Genomic DNA, 25,476 nt, shown 5'->3' with positions numbered 1-25,476 from the left:
GTGGCTCCTGCCCTGTGGAACACCCTCCCATCAGATGTCAAAGAGATAAACAACTACCTGACATCTAGAAGACATCTGAAGGCAGCCCTGTTCAGGGAAGTTTTTAATATGTGACATTTTAATGTATTTTTAATCTTTGTTGGAAGCCGCCCAGAGTGGCTGGGGAAACTCAGCCAGATGGGCAGGGTACAAAAAATAAATTATTATTATTATTATTATTATTATTATTATTACCCATGTAAAAACACGCTGATTACTGGACCGTCCGTGGGCCGGCATGAGAAGGCGATTGGGCCGCATCCGGCCTATGGGCCTTAGGTTGCCTACTGTCAGGGAACTGCCATCAGAGGCACGGGAGAAGGAGAGGGTCTCTGATTCTGCAGGAGAAGGTCCCAGCGCTAGGGGGAGACTCAGCTGGGAAGAAGGGGAAGAGAATGAGTGTAACACCAGGGATCCAGGAGAGCAACGGGACAGGGAGGTGCAGGGGCTCCAGGACTCTTCGTTGGAAGTTAGCGAGGAGAGCCCAAGCACCCCGCTGCCCACGCCCACCCTGTGCAGGAGACTCCCGCGCAGTGAGAGGCGGAGACGCTTAGGCGTCAAACAACTCTTATGTTGGCAACGCTTTAAGAAACGCCCACAGACAGATTCTACGAGTGACTAAGGGCAGCCACGCTGAGATGGGCTGTGCAGTCCGGAGGGTTTAACCAGGCAATCCGATGCTCAAACGGGGCAGGATTACGCACGAGTAACTCCCAACTACTACACCTACCCATGAGGGTAGGAGCCAAACCGATGTATTCAAGTTAGAAGAAAGCAGATTCCAGCTTAACATCAGGAAGAACTTTCTGACAGTAAGAGCTGTAAGACAGTGGAATGGTCTCTTTCTGAAGGTTATGGACTCTCCTTCCTTGGAGGTTTTTAAGCAGAGGTTGGACGGCCACCTGTCATGGATACTTTAGTTGTAATTCCTGCATTTCAGGGGGTTGGACTAGATGACCCTGGGATCCCTTCCAACTCTACAGTTCTATGATTCAATTCTATGATTCTGTAACTGTGGTTTGATCCAGCAGGGCTGCTCTTCTGTGCTTGGATGTCTGCATGAAATCTTTTCCGCATGAGATCAGCTGCCCAGTAGGCTCTTGTCCACAGTTCAACCTTAATGGTTTTGGGTTTGTTTGTTTTTTACTTTCTCAGCCTAACCTTTAAGATTGTGATCTGAATTAATACACACACTTGATGTTATGTACTGAAGTTCTCACCCTGGGCCAGCAGGGGGATACTGTAGATAGTTATGCAAATGAAGGATCGAAAAGTGATGTTCAGTGATTGGATAGTTTTGTATGCAAATGAAGGATCGAAAAGTGATGTTCAGTGATTGGATAGTTTTAGAAAATGGCAACAGTTACATTGTTCTGGAGCTCTATATAAGCAGGCTGACTGAGCTCCTCAGCTTAGTTCTGTTCCAGCTTACAAAATAAAGAGCTGCTTTGGAGAAATCGCTGTGTCGCCTGCTATGCCAACCCACTACTCAACACTTGAAGTATCCAATTTGATTTTCTTGGCTTCATGTTGATTACAGGACAGGTGGTGGCGACTTTGAAGCTGATGCAGAGGAGTCTAAATTTAGTAGCTTTGGGAGATGTGGTTAAACATCGCTCTTGAGAATTAATAACGTTCTCCATTTAAATAATGCTTTCAGAGCCAGCCTCACACACATTATTTGAGTGTGAATGGCAAAGATACTTCAAAAGCTGCAATTATCACTGGTGTTTTGTGCCTTGGATGGAAGACGTCAATTTCTGAGCTTTAATTTCTCAGACTTCTTTTGAAGAACTCCTCTTTACGCAGCATATATATATATAGTCCCCGCATTGGTTCATTTTCTGAGGCTTGACCTGGAAGATGATATATGAAGGCAGTGCGATTGTGCCAGAGCATGAAAGAATTGTCCCCGTCTGAGTCGTCGTGAGAAGTTGGCTGCTTAATTGGGTTCTGCCTTTAATATTTGCAGATGATGAATTTGTAAGACGACTCTTCCTTTCCCTTTATAGCACTGTGAAAAACACTAAATCTTGCATAGCTCATCAGCCTCTCTGGAATTTTTTTAAATTTTTTTTTTTTTGCTTTGTGCCCAGAAGACTTCCAAGAAGGATTGCGGGTCTGTGAGGGTGATGTTCTGGGGCGTCTTTGGCGCAACAATGGGCTTTGCTAAAAGTAAGGATTTGCAGGCAGCGCTGGGATTTCAGCAAAGTGTGAAAGGGACAGCCAGCCTTCCTCTGCCATTCCCTGCAAGATGTGGGGCAAGATTAGTTGGGAGGGACCGGTGGGGTGGGGAAGAAACTGCTGAGTCTGCTCCCCCACCAAGCAGTAAATGTATATTTTAAATTTTTTTTTTAATTTCAATTTATATTGAAGTTTAGAAGAAAAGAAGAAAGAGAAACAAAGAACAATACATAACACCGTAAACACATTTATACACATGTTTTCCAAAATGCAAACTAAAAAAAAGACAAAAATTATTGGTTATGAAAGGTATTTTTTTCTTTTCTTTTAATCAGTAATATTACCAAATTCATGCTTCAAACCTTACAATATATAAATCCTAGTTAAAATAATACAAAAGTCTTCCACCGCATTCACCACACGTCTCTTAGTTATCTCACTCGCCTTTACATCTGTTCTTCAATCATTTCCCTTCCTTAGGTTCTTCCATAATCAGTCAAATCTTTATGTTCTCCATATTCTCCACAAGGTTAGTCTAAGCACAACCAAACTTTCGCATTTGAGCCCTGCTTGTTTAAATATTCATTTAAGCATTCCCATTGTTTCTGAATTATAGTTTTGGGCTTATGCCTTATTAAATCCGTCAATTTTGCTAACTCCAGGTACTCACATAGTTTACTTAACCATTCCCCTTTTGTTGGGAAATGTATCTTTGTTTGCAGCCGGCGTTCGAAATTCGCCAGGCACCAGGTCCAAGTGAAGATGCCCGGGTGACAGGATGGCGCCTGGTGTTTTACTGTTTGATTATTTGATTGTTGTTAGCCGCCCTGAGCCCGGCTTCGGCTGGGGAGGGCGGGATATAAATAAAATTTATTATTATTATTATTATTATTATTATTATTATTATTATTATTATTATTATTATCTACCATCTGGAGGTGCATGTCTGGGGTTCCTTGGTTCGGGACTGTTTTCACACACGAAAAACACACCCTGTAGCCTTCTATCCTTGATATCTTATCTGCACAGTCAGAACAATTTTCAGGAACCAAATTCATATTGAAAAACGCAACTTTTGAGCTGTCTGGCCCCAAAATGGCAACTAGACATTCTGTTTTGGCAACTGTAACCCAGGTTTAAGGAGTCATTTGGCACCTAGTTTATATATCTGAGTTTCTAACACTGCTTGCAGAAGGTCTCAGGGCTAATCCTCAGTATCTGCGCTTTAAGAAAGATCGGGTTAACAGGTTTTATTACAAAATAATTTCATAAATAGACTGGAAAGAGAAGTTGCTGAATTGCAACTTATTACCAAACTTAAAACCATGGAGACACCTGGTCTGAATAGAGACACTGGATTCTTATCTCATTATACATGATAAATATAAATATCCATTTAATAAATATAAACATAAATATACATTTTTAGCCATCTCACCCATTGCCTTTTCCTGTAAGACCAATTGCAGTCATTAACAGTCGTCAACAGGTTTACCACACCTATCAGCCAATCACCCATTCCCACCACCCTTCTGAGTAATACCCCTCCTCACCCTCTCACTATATATAAGGGTCTGGTGACTTCTCTTTCAGTGTATCTGAAGAAGTGTGCATGCACACGAAAGCTCATACCAAGAACTAACTTAGTTGGTCTCTAAGGTGCTCCTGGAAGGAATTTTTTTTATTTTGTTTCGACTACGGCAGACCAACACGGCCACCTACCTGTGACTAGGTGATGGCTTAGAAAGAGATCCATTCACTTCAAAGGAGAGAAGTATACCTATGGCCATTATTCATGTAAGCATAGCCAACCTGCAAGTCCAAAGTCAAGACTTGATTTTCATAGACCTGGGGTTCTAAACAGGTACCACAGAGCCTTCAGATACCCAATAGCACCTGCCAATGTCCCTTGCCTTTCTGAATTGTTAAATTTTTGCTTTTGTGTGCATGCGGAGGAGCGAGGGCTGGCAGCTTCTTCTTCTTCTTCTTCTTCTTCTTCTTCTCTTCCTCCTGTTTGGGGGAGAGGTTCTGAGAATCAACACTATATTTCTTCCATGAACTGAATATTTTTGTGATTCCCACAGCAGTTTCTGGCGTTTCCAAGCATGTCTCTGGTCTGGAAAAAGGTGGCCATCCCTGAGATGGGGGATAATAACCTGTTATCCTGTTAATAACCCCCATTCCACCCCATTTTTAAGTTCCTTACTCCCTTGCAGTTCTGAGACTGCATGCAATTGCTGGCATGGTTCACCTTCCATCGTTAGACGATGTCGGCTATTTAATGAGCATTCAGTCCGATTGTTCATGGGGAGGTTGGACGATGTTGCGCCAAAGTGTCACCTCACACTTTCCAGTGCCTCTACCCCACCCTCACTGCCCTTAAAAGTGAAAGTCCAATCTTTTTGGGGAAGTGGATTTGTTGCCCAACTCTCCATCCCCAAATCCACTGCTCCGCCTGAATTTTGTGGTCTCCGATTGAATCCCACCCAAAAAGTGTGGCAGTCTGGAAGCGCCCCATGTCACAAGCATAGCTGTCAAACGTCCCTTATTTGGCGGGAAAGTCCCTTATCCCAGCGCTGTGTCCCGCTGCTGTCCCGTATGATGTCCCTTAAATTTCCCGGGTTTCAAAGGAAGCAGCTCCTCTCCCCCCCTCCCTGCCGGCCAGGGAGGAGGGAGGCTCCAACTGTGTTGCTTGGCTGCATTGCTCACCCAATAAGGAGTCTAAGAACAACTGGGGGGTGGAGCTTGCATGCCTTCTGCCGATCAAATGGGCCGTGTTGCTGGGGACTCGCCTTTGCTCAGCGCTTCCCAGCAGAGAGGTGACGGTGGTTTTCCTTGCTGCATCCCTTTTGCCAGGTTGCTGCACTGTGGGAACCACGGCTTGAAGCTTCGTTTGGCTGCTGGCTGGGCTTTCTGCCTTTGGCTCGGAGGGGCTCAGAAGTTGAACATACCCGTACCCAGAAAATCCCTTATTTTGGCTGCTGATCCCTTATTTTCGAGGCTGCTGGTCCCTTGCTTTCAAATCTGTAAGTTGACAGCTATGGTCACAAGTGATGTATTTTATTGACAAACATGACCGCGCGTTTTAAAATGCAGCCGAGGAGAACTCCCCGGAAACTTTTCAAGCAGCTCCGCTTCTCTGTCTCCCCTTTCCCCAATCCACCTGTGCCTCCAGCTGTCAGTTTTCGTTTTTCTCTGGCGTGAGATCACGCTGGGGGAATGTCTAAGGTGGCCGGCAGCCAGGGGCGTGAACAGCAGGAGAGGGAGAAAGTTGGTGTCTGAAACACCCACCTGGACAGCGGAGCTTGCTGGAGAATGCTTTCATTTGCCAGGGAGAGAACTTTGCCCAGTGAACAAATCCCTTCCTGCGGGGATTTCCTAATAGAAAAATGTTCCGGGTGCTGAGAATCAATTACGATGCCGCTCGTTTAAAATGCCTCCTGCGCCGGTAAATCAGGAATGGACAATTCTGAGCTTGGAATCTTGTAGGGTGAAGTACACAGAGGCATGCCTAGGTTTTTGGTACTGTGTTTTAGGATTTTGCAAGGGTGTGTGTGTGTATAAGATTTTGCATGGGTTTGGAGAAAGAGACTAGGGAGAAAACTTCTGACATAACGCTAGAACTTTTGGACACTCAACGAATCTGATTGTCGGAAGGATCAGCACAGGCAAAGGAAAAGACTTCTTCCTGCGGCGCGTAGTTCAACTGTGGAACTCACTGCCACAAGAAGTAATGGTTGGCTTTAAAAGAGGGGTAGATAAGTTCACGGGGATAGTGCTATTGATGGCTACTAGTCATGCTCTCCATGTCCTGCCCATTGCATGCTCACGGGGTCCCCTCAGCCATCCGGTTGGCCGCAGTGAGAACAGAAAGTTAGGTGGGCATTGGCCTGATCCAGCAGGCCTCTTATTCCCATCTTGTAACCATCCAAAATACATTTTCGTTATGTGAATAAATGCAATGCAGCTTACATAAGTAGCACACACCTGATTCTTTTATTTAAGACAGTTTCTCTCTTTTAATTCCTCCCCATCAGCCATGGATATGTGAAAACAACAACAACAACAAATTTATTTATACCCCACCCTCCCCCGCCAGAGCTGGGCTCAGGGTGGCTAACACCAGTACAATTACAATAAAAACATAATGGGGGGGGGGGAACCACCAATTTAAAGTACAGGTTAAAATGCAATTTAAAATGCAGCCTCATTTTAAAAGTAGCCCATAGATCAAAATCACAAGGGGAGGGAAACACAAGGGTAATAATATTAATATAATAATAATAATAATAATAATAATAATAATAATAATAATAATACTAATACTATATTACTTATACCCCGCCCATCTGGCCAGGCCTCCCCAGCCACTCTGGGCGGCTGCCAACAGAATATTAAAAACACATTCAAACCTCAAACATTAAAAACTTCCCTAAACCGGGCTGCCTTCAGATGTCTTCTAAAAGTCAGATAGTTGTTTATTTCCTTGACATCTGAAAGGAGGACGTTCCACAGGAGGGCGCCACCACCGAGAAGGCCCTCTGCCTGGTTCCCTGTAACCTCGCATTTCGCAGTGAGGGAACACACACAAAACAAACACGCAAAATTAGTTTCACGGCATCACATAATACAGGCAAGGAATTTGGATCCCTGGTGTTAGAATGCAGTGTTCCGACAACCATAAAGGTTAAGGGACCCCTGACCATTAGGTCCAGTCGTCGCCGACTCTGGCGTTGCGGCGCTCATCTGGCTTTATTTGCCGAGGGAGCCGGCATACAGCTTCCGGGTCATGTGGCCAGCATGACTAAGCTGCTTCTGGCGAACCAGAGCAGCGCACGGAAACGCCGTTTACCTTCTCGCTGGAGCGGTACCTATTTATCTACTTGCGCTTTGACGTGCTTTCGAACTGCTAGGTTGGCAGGAGCAGGGACCGAGCAATGAGAGCTCACCCCGTCATGGGGATTCGAACCGTTGACACTTTGATCAGCAAGTCCTAGGCTCTGTGGTTTAACCCACAGCGCCACCCGCGTCCTTCCGACAACCATGGCGTTCATTAAATTCAAGCAAGTTTTTGACCTTAATGGCAGTGGAGGCTTTTATGCTCTGATGCTTTGGGGAAAACATCAGCAAGGCTGAGCCAAACTAGCTGGGTGAGAGGTAAGCAAACGCCGACATTCTCCCTAGATGTTTTCCTCTCTCTCTCTCCCGCCTCCTTCACACACCGCCCCCCCCCCGGCCATGTTCTGCAGAGGCAAAGCAAATTATGCAAAATAAACCGGGCTGCTTTGCATATCTGATTTGAGATTGCTGTGTTTGCGTGACCTTGGGGCACACTCTGAATGCTTTCCTACACTGGTTCCCGTTTTGGTGGGAGCGGCGGTTTTCAGATTTCTCCTCATCGTGCCGAGAATCCTTCCTAAGTGATAATATATAATAATTTATTATTTGTACCCCGCACATCTGGCTGGGCTTCCCCAATGCATTAAAATAAAAATGCATTAAAATGTCACACATTAAAAACTTCCCTGAAGAGGGCTTGGTCCTCTGCCGGGTGATGGAAGCACTGAATGACCTATGATCTGTGGGCTAATATACCCAAAATATGAGTCCTGGTTGCAAGTATTTATGCAGTGACTCCAGCTTCCTTGGGGTGATTCCCCAGGTAATGCAGTAATCTACAGAAGGTGCCAGATAGTTAGCAAGTCTGCCTTACCATAACATAAAAGGTGGCGCTGTGGTCTAAACCACAGAGCCTAGGACTTGCTGATCAGAAGGTCGGCAGTTCGAATCCCCGTGACAGGGTGAGCTCCCATTGCTCTGTCCCAGCTCCTGCCAACCTAGCAGTTCGAAAGCACACCAGTGCAGGTAGATAAATAGGTACCACTGTGGCGGGAAGGTAAACGGCGTTTCCGTGCGCTCTGGTTTCTTTTTTTTTTAAAAAAAGATATTTATTGCAAATTTTAAACAAAAGAAAAACAAACCATTAAACATATAAAATACCATCACCATACACCATGACAAAGACAACAGAAAGAATTTAGAAAGTAAACATAACATAAGAGAAAAAAGTACAACAAAATCAATTTATCCTTAAATCTTATTTTCATAATCTTTGGACTTCCTCACATCACCCTTTCCTGCGTTCTCAGTCATATAGTTATAAGTAGCAAATTATTACCTTATTTCAATTCTTATTTACTAGTTCTCAGATATTATGTCCCAACCTTTCAATATTTTATCATGTACTGACCTTCTTAACTTAAACATAATATTACTTCAAATTTCATCCTTTTCTTAGTCATCACTTATTCATACATCATACAAACTATATTACTGATGCCATGTTGTTTTCTATCATGCATACTCTTAGCATTCATACAGCTTGTAATGTTTTTGTAAATAGTCTTTGAATTTTTTCCAGTCCTCTTCCACCGTCTCTTCTCCCAGGTCTCGAATTCTGCCAGTCATTTCAGCAAGTTCCATGTAGTCTATCAGTTGCGTCTGGTTTCTGTCACGGTATCCTGTTGCACCAGAAGCGGCTTAGTCCTGCTGGCCACATGACCCGGAAAGCTGTCTGCGAACAAATGCCGGCTCCCTCCGCCTGAAAGCGAGATGAGTGCCGCAACCCCGTAGTCACCTTTGACTGGACTTAACTGACCAGGAGTCCTTTACCTTTTGCCTTTTACTTTACCGTACCCATCAACATCCGAGTGATCCAAATTTGGATGCTCAGATTTTTTTTGGTCCCATGAGACCCAGCAGACTCACCAGAGCGCTGGAACAAAAAAACATTCTAGGATCCAGTCAGAAGCCAGGAATGGCTTCTGTAATTCCAGGATATCCCACTTAAATCAGGACAGTTGAGCTGTATGTTTTAACACCTTCTTTCTCACCTTTCTCTAGGTTGAGGTCCTCTTCAGCCACACACACACATACACGTACATATATATACAGTGGTACCTCGGGTTAAGTACTTAATTCGTTCCGGAGGTCCGTTCTTAACCTGAAACTGTTCTTAACCTGAAGCACCACTTTAGCTAATTGGGTCTCCTGCTGCTGCCACGCTGCCGGAGCTCGATTTCTGTTCTCATCCTGAAGCAAAGTTCTTAACCTCAAGCACTATTTCTGGGTTAGCGGAGTCTGTAACCTGAAGCGTATGTAACCCGAGGTACCACTGTATACACACACACACACACACACACACACATATAGTACAAAGACAGGAAGAAACACTGGACAGAACAAGAAGAATAAAGACAGAGTATGAATGCTTCACCTATAGGATTATAAATCATTTAATGTGTTAATGCGAATGGAAATCGCTAAAATTGTAGCTGTGGTATAAGGGTTTGTTTTTCTGACTGGTGTGTAATCGCAATAAGATTATGGAACGCAGAAATTATGTAAATAATCAAACTCTAGCATGCGGGTGGCCGCATAAATTGTATAATTTGGCATTTGAAAGATTGGCATTATTGATTGTATTATAATTTGGTATTGACATATTGAGGCTTTTATTGGGTTATTGCAGTGCTTTTTTCTGGGAGTACGCATACCCCTAAACGTTTTGTGAATCTAAGTTTGACCTCATTGAGGGGGCAGTGTTTCAATATGAGTAGGAAAATGAGAGTACACCTAAACATATTTTTTTTAGAAAAAAAGCACTGGATTATTGAAACTGAAAATTAATAAAAAAATTTACTGGGGGGAAAGGAACTCAGATATGTATGTCTCTCTATTAATTCATTTAATCCTCTTTTAAAGCCTCCAAGTTGGCAGCCGTCGCTGCCTGCTGTAGCAGCGAGTTCCATAGTTGAACTAAGTGCTATGTGAAGAAGTACCGTATTTTTGACTCCATAAGACACACTTTTTTCTTCCTAAAAAGTAAGGGGAAATGTCTCTGCGTCTTATGGAGTGAATGCGTGGTCCCTGGAGCCGAATTGCCCAGGGGCAAAAAGCAAATCATGCTCTTTTTTTTGGAAAGAGGGAAGTGGGTGTTGAAACAAAGCCGCTGATCACAAGCGATCGGGAAGGGAGGCTGCCTAGGAAGGGGGAGGTAAATACAGCAAACTTGCAAGGAGAGGAGACAGGAAGACTAAAGCAATGAGGAGAGAAATTAGAAGAAAAGGAGGAGCAAAAAACTGCTCCAGCTAAGGAAAAGACACTAAGGCAAACAAGAGGGAAGAGGGTGCTAAAAGGAAGCAGCTGATCAGTAAGCAATTGGAAGGGAGATAAGGGACTCTAGAGATAAAGGAGGCTGCCTGGGAGGGGGGAGGTAAAAGCCCATGGATACTCAGGATTTTTACATTGGGTCACCCCAAATTCACCATCAGATCACATAGCATGTCCATGGCTACAGCCTGCACCCAAAAAATCACGCATCCACTGTTTTGTGGGGTTGCAATGGTGCAAAAACCTGGGTACAAATCACGGAACCACATGGATTCTCAGGATTTTTGCATTGGGCTACCCCGAACTCACCTTCAAATCACCACAGCATGAACCACAAAAATCATACATCCACTGTTTCGTTCAGAATATCCGTTCTGGAGCCCCGTTTGCATCCTGAAGTGAACGCAACCCACGTCCGCGATTCGCCACTCCCGCGCATGCACATGACGTCATTTTGAGCACCTGCGCATGTGTGAGTGGCGAAACCCGGAAGGAACACGCTCCGTTACTTCTGGGTCGCCACGGAGCGCAACCCGAAAATATTCATCCCAAAGCATATTTAACCCGAGGTATGACTGTATCTACCTATGTACATATTTAACCCAAGGTATGACTGTACATAGGGGACGCGGGTGGCGCTGGAGGTTAAACCACAGAGCCTAGGACTTGCTGATCAGAACGTTGGCGGTTCGAATCCCCGTGACAGGGTGAGCTCCCGTTGCTCGGTCCCTGCTCCTGCCCACCTAGCAGTTTGAAAACACGTCCAAGTGCAAGTAGATAAATAGGTACCGTTCCGGCGGGAAGGTAAACGGCGTTTCCGTGTGCTGCTCTGGTTTGCCAGAAGCGGCTTAGTCCTGCTGGCCACATGACCCGGAAGCTGTACTCTGGCTCCCTCGGCCAATAAAGCGAGATGAGCGCCGCAACCCCAGAGTCGGCTATGACTGAACCTAATGGTCAGGGGTCCCTTTACCTTTACCTTTATGACTGTACATGGAAAAATACAGTATACCCTCCTCTGCCTGATTTCAATTGTGCCTCAATTGACCGTGTCCAAACCCCGTGTTTCTTTTGATCCTAGTTGTAGCTGTCGTCGCTGAAGATGTCCAATAATGGCCTAGAAGCAGAAGACAAGCCCCCAGCTCCTCCAATGAGGAACACCAGCACGATGATAGGCAGCGGGAGCAAAGAGGCGGGACCCTTGAACCACGGCTCCAAACCTTTGCCTCCTAATCCGGAAGAGAAGAAGAAGAGGGACCGCTTTTACCGCTCCATCTTACCGGGAGACAAAAGTACGCTGGCTTCATTGTTGTCTTTTGCTCACTCATTGATTTCATTTGAGAATTGCTCCCCGTGAAACTGCTGCTCTTCCAAGAGGATGCTTTTAAGCAGAGGTTGGGTGACTGCGATTCCCTGCGTTGCTGGGTGTTGGACTAGAGACCTTTGGGTTCCCCTCCAACCCCACCTTTCTAGGATTCTGTGTTTCTAGAGTCTCGGAATCGTGTCGCAGAATTGCAGAATTGGAAGGGACTCCAGGGATCATCTAGTCCAGGCATGTCCAACAGGTAGATAGCGATCTACTGGTAGATTGCCGGGTGTTCCTGGTACATCCTGGTTGATCTCTGGCCCCGCAGCGATCTTCTTATAAAAAAGCAACCCCCCCCAACTTTGGCTTACTAAAAAAAGCTCCACAACTTAAATATCTGAAGGAGCGTCTCCACCCCCATCTTTCTGCCCGGACGCTGAAGTCCAGCTCTGAAGGCCTTCTGGCTGTTCCCTCACTGCGAGAAGCCAAGTTACAGGGAACTAGGCAGAGGGCCTTCTCGGTGGTGGCGCCCTCCCTGTGGAACGCTCTCCCAGCAGATGTCAAAGAGAAGAACAACTACCAGACTTTTAGAAGACATCTGAAGGCAGCCCTCTTTAGGGAAGCTTTTAATGTTTGATGCATTACAGTATTTTAATATTTTGTTAGAAGCCGCCCAGAGTGGCTGGGGAAGCCCAGCCAGATGGGCGGGGTATGTATAAACAAACAAACAAACAAACAAACAAACAAATAAATAAATAAATAAAGGTTAGATCAATGCCAGTTTTTTTTATACTGTGATTAGATCGCAGTCTATTGGGAGTTGGCTGTCCCTGATCTAGTCCAATGCTGGAGTAGTCCAAGAAATGCAATTGCTTGATTTCATTGACACGAGCCCTTCGGATCATTTGACAGAGCCCTCTGTTGCCCCTTGCCATCCTGGTTTCGCACCCTTCTTTTTCTGGCGGGCTCTTTCTGCGACAGGCCAAAGCTCAACAGGTGAAGCTTCGACACCGCTGCATCTCTATGCTGGGAAATGCCTAACCTGTTGAATGTCTGCCAGCCACATTGCCGTTTAAAAAGCAAATTCTTCTAACGGCAGGAGATGTGGCTTTGGCAAGTCAGATCAGGAAAACATCTCATTGCTGTTTCTTCAGTCGTGAAGAAATCAAACAAACCCTCTGCATATTTTTAGCAGCAAGTCAAGATTGTTTACTCTTGGGTTTAAGTTGCAATCTTGAGCTAGAATTCTAATTGAGGCTAGAATCCTCAAGACACGTCCTTGGGTGCAATTTTTATTTTAAAGCGAGAGAACTTGCGGCTCAAGTAAATATGTTTGGAGCCGACATATTTACTCAGACATAAGCAGCGACTTTGAGAGAGGCCAGAAAGGGAGATGTGGACATCAATAAAGTCTTTCCGAAGGAATTGCTTCCCGTGAGGCACCCCCAAAGTGATTTTCGATATATGTATAAAACAGTTAAATATATAACATCTTGCTTATTGGAAAACAATTTAAAAAAATAGATATAATTTTTTTAAAAAAGCAACCGCACGGACACAAAATCAGTATTCAGTCGTACCTTGGAAGTCAAACAGCTTAGTTCCCGAACGTTTTGGCTCCTGAACATTGCAAACCCGGAAGTGACTGTTCCGGTTTGTGAACTATTTTTGGAAGCTGAAGTCTGACGGGGCTTCTGCGGCTTCCGATTGGCTGCAAGAGCTTCCTGCAGCCAATCAGAAGCTGTGCTTTGGTTTCTGAACGTTTTGGAAGTCCAATGGATTCCATTCAGCTTCCAAGATGCGACTGTAGTTCCAAGTTAGATGCCAACGGGGATAAGTGTTTTAGAAGGCTTGTTGAAAGAGGAATGCCTTTAACAGGGGCTGAAAAGCTGATAGAGAAGTCACCCCCTCTGATATTAATAGGAGAGAGATCCTATTAGTAGAGGAACCATCATAACAGAAGGCCCAATTCTGACATCATGAGGATCAGACCTTACTGATAGAATGGTAGCCGTGGGCTGCACTTATGCAAAACACAGCAATCGGTTGGATATGTGGGAATATTTTGCCCCTCCCAAGCTATGTAGGGCTTTGTACATCAAAAACATATCTTGAATAGTATTTCCTTACTATTTCTATATTAAATTAATATGCTGCCCTTTATCCGAGGATCGCGGTGCGGTTCACAGTATAAAAATGCAGAAATGCATAACAAGGAAAACAATACCCCCCCTCCCCACATGTTTAAAAGGCAATAGATTATTTAACTAGCCCAAGCCCTGGAGAGAGAAATGTTTTTGCTTGGCACCCAAAGTTATATAATGATGGCGCCCATGTTGCCACCCTCTGGACCTTTCCTGGAGGAGGCACACACAGAAGGGCCACAGATGATGGTCGCAGGGGCCGGGTCGGTTCATATGGGGAGAGGCGGTCCTTGAGGTATTGGATCCAAACTACAAGAAAGAAGATTCCACCTAAACATTAGGAAGAACTTCCTGACAGTAAGAGCTGTTCGACAGTGGAATTTGCTGCCAAGGAGTGTGGTGGAGTCTCCTTCTTTGGAGGTCTTTAAGCAGAGGCTTGACAACCATATGTCAGGAGTGCTCTGATGGTGTTTCCTGCTTGGCAGGGGGTTGGACTCGATGGCCCTTGTGGTCTCTTCCAACTCTATGATTCTATTGCGGTCCTGAGCCGTTTCAGGCTTTATAGGTCAAAACCAGCACTTTGAATCGGGTCCGGAAACCAATTGGCTGCCAGTTTAGTCGAACCGGGATTGGTGCTCAAACCGTCTTGTGCCAGTGAACAGACTAGCCGCCGAATTCTGCACCAGACTGTCTTCAGGGGCCGTCCCAGGTATAATGCATTGCAGTAGTCTAACCAAGAGGTTAAGGGACATGGGTTAAACCACAGAGCCTAGGACTTGCTGATCAGAAGGTCAGCGGTTCGAATCCCCGCGATGGGGTGAGCTCCCGCTGCTCGGTCCCTGTTCCTGCCAACCTAGCAGTTCGAAAGCACGTCAAAGTGCAAGTAGATCATTAGGTACCGCTCCGGCGGGAAGGTAAACGGCGTTTCCGTGCGCTGCTCTGGTTCGCCAGAAGCGGCTTAGTCCTGCTGGCCACATGACCCGGAAGCTGTACTGGCTCCCTCGGCCAGTAAAGCGAGATGAGCGCCGCAACCCCAGAGTCGGCCACGACTGGACCTAATGGTCAGGGGTCCCTTTACCTTTAACATGAATTTCATTATCGAACGAGACCATTGATCCATAAAATGAAAGCAATAAGGAATGTACTACAGTCACACAATCAATCAATTAATCAATCAATCAGTAGCTGAACTGGGTTCCACACAGTCACAAAAGGTAAACGGCGTTTCCGTGCGCTGCTCCGGTTCGCCAGAAGCGGCTTAGTCATGGTGGCCACATGACCTGGAAGCTGTACGCCCGCTCCCTCGGCCAATAAAGTGAGATGAGTGCCGCAACCCACGTACCCCCTCCTCCAGAGGGAGTGTAATCTAGCCCAGCTTGGCCCCCGACCCACAAATATTGAGTGGGCTGAAGGACCTTCGGCCCCCTATATTTGGCGTCCCAGCATGCCATGATCTTCTGAACAACAACCTGGTGAAAGTCACTGGTTTTTTGGCTAACCTTCTACCAGTTTGGGGAAAGTTTAACCCGTTAGAGAAGGGAGAGGCCCGCTTTTAAGAATCCCGGTTGTAAAAGTTTTAAAGTTCTGGCCTTGCTTTTAAAGACCCCGTCGAAAATTCTCACAAACGCTATCAAAAGGGATTAGATTGCAAATCCGGGTTCAGCGGGCCTTAAAATTGCTAATCCCCGTAAGCTCCTGCCTCACGCTGCTCTGTACAGTGTTTTAGCATTGCGGGGGGAAAAAGAGAGAGAGAAAAAAGGAAAAAAAAGGATTATAGCGTTAATATTTTAATGCGTTCAGACTCAGACCGCCAAAGCTCTTCGGATTTTGGACGGCGAAAACCATCTGTTACTCGTATGCTCTTGTAATCCGCCCCCATCCCATAACAACGTACAGGCCAGTGGTATTTAACAGGGTTTGAAGGTAATTAATGTAGTACTCCGTAGCTGCAGTCGTGTGTTTTGCTTTTAAACTGCTTATGCAAGGACACAGAAAGAGTTAATGGCATTAGGAAAGAACCTTCCACCCTGGGCTAATTTAGGGGAACTCTCTAAAGGGGTCATCCGAGTGCCCCTAGTTAGCATGGGTTTCTGCATTTTAACAGCTTTAGGATAGCATTAAAATACCACATGAAAATTAAGAGCGAACTCTTAAAGGTTCTTTTAAAAATTGTGTTCTAATATTCATGTTTTTTACTGAAAGAATTACCATTTAAAAGAAATAAAGTGGTACGAAGAAAAAAAGGGGGGAATGAGGGGGGGAGAGAACAAAGATGTGTAAAAGAAGGGGGGGGGGCGGGAATCTTCAAAAATGCAATGTAATATACTCCCATAATACATTCTTACATAAATTGATATAGTGTTATTATCCTAATGCATATATAAACGTTAATAGCCTACGACATTCCAAATGTTATCATATTTATCCAAACAAAGTATATCTGTAAGCAGACCGTTCATAAGTTGCAAGTGTTGTCTGGGTATAAATAAGAAATAATAATAATAATAATAATAATAATAATAATAATTATTATTATTATTATTATTATTATTATTATTATTATCATTATCATTATTATCATTATTATTTCAATCCATTGATTCAAGGCTTTCATATTCTTCCAGTCTGTTAATATCACTCTTAATAATAATAATAATAATAATAATAATAATAAAAATAAATTTTATTTATGCCCCGCCCTCCCCAGCCAAGACCCGGCTCAGGGCGGCTAACACCAAGTAAAAACAATTGATTAAAATACAACTTAAAAACAAGATTAAGTACAACATTAAAATGCAGCCTCATTTTAGTAGACACTCAAATCAAAAACTTTTTTGGGGATGAAAACGTCAAATCTTCCCCAAGGCCAACTATCCAGGCTGGTCCTACGTGGGCCAGAAAAAAACCAGGGAAGTCCACATCACAGAAGGAGAAAGGAAAAGGGTCACCATTAGGGCACGTAGAATTTTTGGTGTCCTGTTGTTAATTTCCATACTGCAGGTATATAGTTCGAAAGAATATTCTCTGCTGAGAGATTTAACTTTTTCTGCACAGTCAGAGTTATACAGTTCAGCACTTCCTCCTAAAACTTGTTAAGTATATAAGTCTAAAATGTTATTGTGAGTTTCCTTCCTCTCCCCTAGCCGCCTCCATGCTTAACAGCTGCAAGAGCAGCCTTTCCATATACTTGGGTTTCTAGCTGAAGAAGAGCCATATCCGTTGAATTTCTGCCTGCCCACAAAACTTCGGGGATTTTTAAAAAAAATCAGTCTCAGCCCTACCCTCTTGTTTAGGAGACCGTAGTAGCTATTAGCTCACTAAGGCCCCGTCTGCACTATGCATTCAAAGGACTTCATTAGCACTTTCTACAGTCACGGTTTCCCCCCCGAAGCATCCTGGGAACCGTGGTTTGCTAAGTGCAAGGGCTCTTGAGGTTTAGCAGGTCCGTGTGGGTACAGTCAAATAACCTGCTCCCAACCTGCTTAGGGCAGGAATAGGGAACCTGCTGCCCTGAAGATGTTGCAGGTCCCAACTTCCATCGTCTCCAGCCAGGCTGGCAAATGTCCAGGGATTATGGGAGTTGTAGTTCCGCAGCCTGCAGGTGAGCTCTCTGGTCTGTGCTGAGAAAGACCTGGGAGTGGGGGCTTATTCCATCTTGTGTGCTCAGTGGCGTAGCGTGGGTTGTCAGCACCCGGGGCAAGGCAAGTAATTTGCGCCCCCTAACCCGTGGATTTGCGCCCCCTAACCCGTGGCTTTGCGCCCCCTAACCCGTGGCTTTGCGCCCCCTAACCCTAACCCCCAGATGTTGCGCCCGGTGCGGCCGGCCCCCCCTGCACCCCCCACGCTACGCCCCTGTGTGTGCTAATCCTCTTTTCAATATGGCGGCTTCTTTCCCCATGGCTCAGAGCTTTCCAAACCAGGTTGGATTTGATTTAAATCACTAGTCAGTAAGACTTGATTTGAAGCAAGTATAAACTGTCTTGTCTGTCTATATAAATTGACAGTAACAGTGCTGGCTAACGTAGTCCCTTCCCTTTTGGGGATGGTTTTTTCCTTCCCCTTCAAACAGCCAACAAGAAGAAGGAGAAAGAGCGCCCTGAGATCTCCCTCCCTTCCGACTTTGAGCACACGATTCACGTTGGGTTTGATGCCGTCACAGGCGAATTCACGGTAAGGAGAAAGGGGGACAGTTCGGGTGAGGGGCGGCAGCGAGAGATATGAATGGAAATGGTGGATGGTTCTTAACTGCTTTGCGGATGGATATAAACGGCAGGCCATCCGTGATCTATTTAGTAACTGATGGTTGGGGTATTTATTTTCTCTCTACCCAGTGATTGATTCATGGGCCTCACCGTGCGGTCTTGCCCTCGCTCTTTTATCCCCGCAACAACCCTGTGTTTTAGGGCTGGGCAATATCTGGTTTTCAGCACTGCAATATTATCACCAGTGATATGCTGATAACACCACAATGTCTGAAATAAGGATAGAGTTTTGTAGAGGCATTTACTGATTTTTTGAATAGCACACACACAGAGCATGATTCGCGATATATTGCCATGTTCAGACCCAGAAACCTCCCCCCTAAATAGATTCACACTTGACTCAAATTTTGGTTTTTGACAGAATTTAGGCCACAACTTTATTGATTACAGAAAGTAAATGGTTGCATAGGCTCTGGTTTGACTAGTTCCCTGCCAAGCAGGTAGCACTGACCCAGGGTTCCGGTATAGGTCAGCCAAGGGTGAACACCTGGATAAGCGGAAAGCCAGGAACAGGCTATCTCTGCCACCCAAATGCCCCCCTGGACTCAGGCACGGGCACAACCCCCTCTCAGGGGTTGACCAAACCATCGAGCCCCTGGATTCCTTTAATGGAATACCCTTCACATAGGGATGGCGAGAGCGTTCTCCCATCCCTATCACCTGAACCAGAGCCTATCCACAACCTTACAAGTTGTGACGATTTGCTACGTGGCAGGCGAAACCCAAATGGCAACAGCCAATCAGCCAAGTGAGGGAAATTCCTGCTGTGCCCCTGTCCCAACGATACACGACGGCATAGCAAGGTCAAGTGCAAAGCCCTAAAAGTAGGGAGAGGTGGGCGGGTGTTCCAAATGCATGCGCTGAAAGAGGAAGATCTGGGTCACGTGCATGGGCATAAATAGGTCCTTTGAACTGTTTGGACTGCGTCCCATTGGCCAGATTGCACCCAGCTACGAGGGACCTGGGACGCGGGTGGTGCTGTGGGTTAAACCACAGAGCCTAGGACTTGCCGATCATAAGGTCGGTGGTTTGAATCCCTGCGACGGGGTGAGCTCCCGTTGCTTGGTCCCTGCTCCTACCAACCTAGCAGTTCAAAAGCATGTCAAAGTGCAAGTAGATAAATAGGTACCGCTCCAGCGGGAAGGTAAACGGCATTTCCGTGTGCTGCTCTGGTTCGCCAGAAGCGGCTTAGTCATGCTGGCCATATGACCCGGAAGCTGTACGCTCAGCCAATAAAGCGAGATGAGCGCCGCAACTCCAGAGTCGGCCATGACTGGACCTAATGGTCAGGGGTCCCTTTTACGAGGGACCTACCAGTCGGGTGCTGTGGCTGACCAACTGTACCCACCCCAACACAGGGTGTCGGTTATCCAGGTCTCACCGCAATACGTGCCCTCTTTAACGGAGGACCCGATCTCTGGAACCGACATCACGATATGGACTTCCAAAGTGGTGTTGGATGATCTATTGATATATCTCCCAGCCCTACTCTGCGGTAGGAGGGGCTGTGAGAGAAGGTAGCTGAGCTACGCTCACCCATGGCTGAGCAGGGAGCGCCCTAAGTGTTGAAATATGGCTGCTCTCTTAACAATGCATGCTGAACTGAGGGGACCTTGATTTTGACCCCTGCCCCCTCCATAAAAAAACACACCTTGTGCTCTTTTAAGCAGCCTTGGCCAGCTGTGCTGGCAGGAGCTGGTGGAAGCTGTAGTTCACAATATCCAGAGGGCACCAGCTTGGCACCAGCATAAAGGCTGCTCTTTATGCGTGAGTTGCACGCGTGGGATTGCTTAAGGTAATAAAACTGCAGCCATTGCTGTGGTCCTGAATGGGGTAACTGTGCCCTTGAAGGACCAGGTGCGCAGCCTGGGAGTCATTTTGAACTCACAGCTGTCCATGGAGGCGCAGGTCAGTTCTGTGTCCAGGGCAGCTGTCTTATCAGCTCCACCTGGTACGCAGGCTGAGACCCTACCTGCCCGCGGACTGTCTCACCAGAGTGGTGCATGCTCTAGTTATCTCCCGCTTGGACTACTGCAACGCGCTCTATGTGGGGCTACTTTTGAAGGTGACCCGGAAACTGCAATTAATCCAGAATGCGGCAGCTAGACTGGTGACTGGGGGTGGCCGCCGGGACCACATAACACCGGTCCTCCATTAGCTCCCAGTACATTTCCGAGCACAATTCAAAGTGTTGGTGCTGACCTCGAAAGCCCTAAACGGCCTCGGCCCAGTAGACCTGAAGGAGCGTCTCCACCCCCATCGTTCAGCCCGGACACTGAGGTCCAGCGCTGAGGGCCTTCTGGCAGTTCTCTCATTGCGAGAAGTGAGGCTACAGGGAACCAGACAGAGGGCCTTATCGGTGGTGGCACCCACCCTGTGGAACGCCCTCCCTTCAGATGTGAAGGAAATAAGCAGCTATCCTATCTTTAAAAGACATCTGAAGGCAGCCCTGTTCAGGGAAGTTTTTAATATTTAACGCTGTATTGTTTTTAACACTTGATTGAGAGCCGCCCAGAGTGGCTGGGGAAACTCAGCCAGATGGGCGGGGTATAAATAAATATAATAATAATAATAATAATAATAATAATAATAATAATAATAATAATGATTTATTACCTTCTGCTTTGCATGCAGAAGGTCCCAGGCTCAATTCCTGGCATTCCCAGCCATGGCCACGATTTCTCCCCGTTCGAAATCCTAGAGAGCTGCTGCCGTTCAGTGCAGACAGTACTGAGCTATATGGTCTGACTCTGTGTAAGGCATCTTCCCGCGTTGCTACAAAGCTGTCCTCATGGCTGCGCTGCTTGCCCTCTTCCCAGGGGATGCCTGAGCAATGGGCCCGCTTGCTCCAAACCTCCAACATCACCAAATCGGAGCAGAAGAAGAACCCTCAGGCGGTGCTCGACGTCCTAGAGTTCTACAACTCCAAAAAGACCTCCAATAGCCAGAAGTATATGAGCTTCACAGGTAGGTCATGATGAGTGGATGGATGACAAACCCTTCTGTTATGTACTGAGTTGAATAGGAGCTAAAATGCAGCAGTCTGATTGGTCCTAGAACAATAGGATTCAGAATGCAGCAGTCTGATTGGTCCTAGAACAATAGGATTCAGAATGCAGCAGTCGGATTGGTCCTAGAACAATAGGATTCAGAATGCAGCAGTCTGATTGGTCCTAGAACAATAGGATTCAGAATGCAGCAGTCTGATTGGTCCTAGAACAATGCAGTAGTATGATTGGCCCTAAAACAATAGGATTCACAATGCAGCAGTCTGATTGGTCCTAGAACAATGCAGTAGTATGATTGGTCCGCAGGAGCCACCCAATCCAGCTCCAGGTGGAAGTGAATCCACAACCTGATTGGCCAACAGGAGAATCCCGGAATTAGCCAATCACGTGCAGCCCATTGTGTAAATAATGTATATATAGCAATTCCTTCCTGTAGCACCTTAAAGACCAACTAAGAGGTGCTACAGGAAGGAATTTTTTTTATTTTGACTATGGCAGACCAACACGGCTACCCATCTGTAACTGTATATATAGCAGATATTGTGGGGGAACTTCCATTCCTCCTCACCACTATGAGCTGAATAAAGAGCATGAAATCCACTCTCAACTCCGAGTATATTTCACCTTCCTTGCACAGGTAGTCAGGTGCGCTTGGTCAGCTTTTACTTGGCTTGCCTGTGAGGTATTTGGTTTTTTTTTTTGAGACGCCAAGAGAATTTGCACATATCCTGGCTACAAACCGACCTGCTGGATGTTCTGGTGGTGTTATATATATGTGTGTGTGTGTGTTAGTGGGATTAAGGTAAATTCAACAGTACAGTCATACCTTGGTTTTCAAACAGCCTCGTTCTTGGACTTTTCAGCTCCCAAATGAACGCAACATGGAAGTGAGTGTTCCGGTTTTCGAACGTTCTTTTGGAAACCGAATGTCCAACAGGGCTTCCATGGCTTCTGCTCAGGCTTCAGAAGTCACACTTTGGTTTTTGAACGTTTTAAGTGATTAAAAATGAGATAGTAGGTGCTCTTGGTGATTGAAGCAGGTGTGTTTTTCCCTTCCTCAATGTGACGTTTAGGGACACTGGTGGCACTGTGGGTTAAACCACAGAGCCTAGGGCTTGCCAATCAGAAGGTTGGTGGTTCGAATCCCCATGATGGAGTGAGCTCCCGTTGCTCGGTCCCAGCTCCTGCCCACCTAGCAGTTTGAAAGTACGTCAAAGTGCAAGTAGATAAATAGGTACCACTGTGGCAGGAAGGTAAACGGCGTTTCCGTGTGCTGCTCTGGTTCGCCAGAAGCAGCTTAGTCATGCTGGCCACACGACCCGGAAGCTGTACGCCGGCTCCCTCAGCCAATAAAGCGAGGTGAGCGCCGCAACCCCAGAGTCGGCCACAACTGGACCTAATGATCAGGGGTCCCTTTATCTTTTCCATTAATGTGACGTTTAAGCCTCTCATCCTGAGAAGTCTTGGACGGGGGGACTAAAAGTGTGTAACCCTTATTAATTTAAAGTATTTTTACCCCATTCTTCAGCCAGATCAGTTTGCAGTGGTCAGTTCTAAGATGCCTTCGGCCTTAAATTGGAAAAGAAACAGCACAAAAGGAAAAGGGATTGGGAGGGAGGAGGAAGAAAGCAAACTCCAGCACTAGCTCTTGGTTACAAAGTTCTTATGGAGGAAAGGTTGTTCTGAAACGAATGGCTCTGCAAATTTCGTCTCTTTGCCTTTTCTGTTGGTGATTTTAGAGAATTGGTCTTCAGTGGTTTGTTCTGGATTGCTTTTGGTTTTAATTTGATTTCATGTTTAGGGAATCTGAAAGATGTTCTGTTTTTCTGTCCCCTTCCAGATAAATCTGCAGAAGACTATAACTCCTCCAACACGCTGGTAAGTCTAATTTCAGGCAGGCAGAGTCAGCGCTAAAACCAGGAGGCTGATATGTCCCTAACTCAGGGGTGGGGAATCTGGGGTCTGCAAAACCACCTTGCTCAGCGGTTCCTAAGCACCTGATAATCTGTTGGTTGTTGGGCGCTGCCAAGCCCTATCGTCATCACTTGGAACGCAGAACCTGTGTGACGCTTTCAATATTGAGGGACTCCAGTTTGCATGTGCCCCAGGTAGCATGGCAACATCTAGGAAGCCGCAGGTTCCCCATTACCCCCATCACTACACCAAATTTTCTTCTTCTTCTTTGGCGATCCCTCATAGCCGAGTAAGTTTGTCTTCCATAAACATGGTTTTAACAATGAGTCCGTAAGTGACTGTGGAGGCCAATTCTGGATCCACATGTCCTTCCACAGTGGGGACATAGGTTTCTGGGTGGGAGTTGATCACGCTGAGGGTTTGCCAAGTGTGTCCTCCTCTTAGCACATTTCTCCCTTTTGTCCTGAGTTTGTGCGTCTTCAAAGTCCATGACACCTTTGGTAAAGGCTGCTCTCCAACTGGAACATTTGCAAGCCAGTGTTTCCCAGTTATCGGTGTTTATACTTCATTTTTTAATAGATTTGCCTTGAGACAGCGTTTAAACCTCTTTTGTTGACCACCAGCATTACACTTTCCATTTTTAAGTTTGGAATAGAGTAGTTGCTTTGTACGACGATCATCAGGCATCAGCACAACATGACCAGTACAACGAAGTTGATGTTGAAGAATCATTGCTTCAGCATGGGTGATCTTTGCTTTTTCTAGTACACTGGCATTAGTTCGCCTGTCTTCCCAATTGATATGTAGAATTTTTGGGAGACCATTTATGGAATCTTTCAATTTTCTCCCGGTTGAAGTGCAGAGTGTTTGAGGACCATGACGTTTGCAGGGAAACCAAAATGCTTGTTTACAAAGCTATTGTGCTACCAACCTTACTGTATCCTTGTGAAACATGGACCACTTATAAACGCCATCTCCAGATACTTGATGTCTTTCAGCCGAATGTGTGAGAAGACTTTATGTCCTGTTCTGAAGGGAAGAGGGTGATAGGTACCGTATTTTTCGCTCTATAAGACACACTTTCCCCCTCCTAAATAGTAAGGGGAAATGTGTGTGCATCTTATGGAGCGAATGCAGGCTTCGTGGGCTATCCCAGAAGCCAGAACAGCGAGAGGGAGCGCTGTGCAACGCTCCCTCTTGCTGTTCTAGCTTCTGGCTTAGTTGCGCGGAGCCTCCGCAGGGCAGTGGGGAGCCTTCATCCCACTGATCTGTGGAGGCTTTGCGCAGCTATCCCTGGCTTTTGCGGGAGGTGGGGGAAGGGACAGAGCGCGTGGCTCTGTCCCTTCCTCCACCTCCCAGGAAAGCCCCCAAGAGCCGCGCTCCCTTTAAAGAGCGGGAGGTCGGCGGAAAGCCAGGAGGCTTGCTTTCGCTGAAGCCAGGAGAGTAAGCACCGATCCCGCTTGCTGTCCTGGCTCCAGGGATAGCCCCACAAAGCCTCCTTAGTGAAGAGGGAGGAGCAATCCCTCTTCGCTCATTAGGCTTCTTATTTCTTGTTTTTCTCCCCTGAAAACTAGGTGCGTCTTATAGAGTGAAAAATACGGTATTTGGGGTTTTCTATTATCTGTTGCCCTGCTTCCCAGTTTGTGTGAGATTAGGCCCCTCCGATGTCACTGGCATAAAGAGAGCATTGTGATAGGTGGTGTTGCATCAGGGATGGGGGCCTGTGGCACTCAAGTTGTGGCTCCCATCATCTCTGGGGCTGGTGGCCTTTGGGGCCCGAGAACAGGTGGAGAGAAATAGGCTCCCCATCCCTGCTTCACATCTTCGTTTTCCAGCCTCCACCTCTCCCATCCCACCGTGGCAGATGTGCAAGTAAATGGGTAATCTCCTTTCAGATACCTTTTCTGTGCTACCCCAATGGTGGCCATAGTATACCCGCCTTCTATTTCGGCCAGTTTGCTCACTTACGCTCACTGGAGGCAGTTGGAGGATGGATGACGGCTAACAGATTGAGGTTGAATCCTGACAGAAGTACTGTTTTGGGGGGACAGGAGGCGAGCGGGTGTGGAGGACTCCCTGGTCCTGAATGGGGTAACTGTGTCCCTGAAGGATCAGGTGCGCAGCCTGGGAGTCATTCTGGACTCACAGCTGTCCATGGAGGCGGTCAATTCTGTGTCCAGGGCAGCTGTTTACCAGCTCCACCTGGTACGCAAGCTGAGACCCTATCTGCCCATGGACCGTCTTGCCAGAGTGGTGCATGCTCTGGTTATCTCCCGCTTGGACTACTGCAATGCACTCTACGTGGGGCTACCTTTGAAGGTGACCCGGAAACTGCAATTAATCCAGAATGCGGCAGCTAGACTGGTAACTGGGAGTGGTTGCCGGGACCACATAACACTGGTCCTGAAAGATCTACGTTGGCTCCCAGTATGTATCCAAGCACAATTCAA

At 46.3% G+C, this 25,476-nt stretch overlaps 1 protein-coding gene across 2 annotated transcripts in view; it reads left to right on the top strand.

The window, feature by feature from the left end:
- PAK1 (p21 (RAC1) activated kinase 1) overlaps window positions 1-25,476 on the top strand; it is a 112,298-nt gene that overhangs the window by 52,209 nt on the left and 34,613 nt on the right. For both annotated transcript variants that reach the window (XM_082219362.1, XM_082219361.1), the window contains 4 exons: window positions 11,474-11,684; window positions 17,912-18,012; window positions 20,924-21,071; window positions 22,953-22,990. In XM_082219362.1, coding sequence (XP_082075488.1) covers window positions 11,495-11,684; window positions 17,912-18,012; window positions 20,924-21,071; window positions 22,953-22,990 — 477 coding nt within the window. In that variant the 5' untranslated portion in view covers window positions 11,474-11,494. The remainder of the gene's footprint in view (window positions 1-11,473; window positions 11,685-17,911; window positions 18,013-20,923; window positions 21,072-22,952; window positions 22,991-25,476) is intronic.

Source organism: Podarcis vaucheri (assembly GCF_965113315.1).
Source record: "Podarcis vaucheri genome assembly, chromosome: 4".
Lineage (NCBI taxonomy): Eukaryota > Metazoa > Chordata > Lepidosauria > Squamata > Lacertidae > Podarcis > Podarcis vaucheri.
Note: the sequence above shows the minus strand (reverse complement) of the source record. Positions and strands in the feature narration are given on the sequence as shown.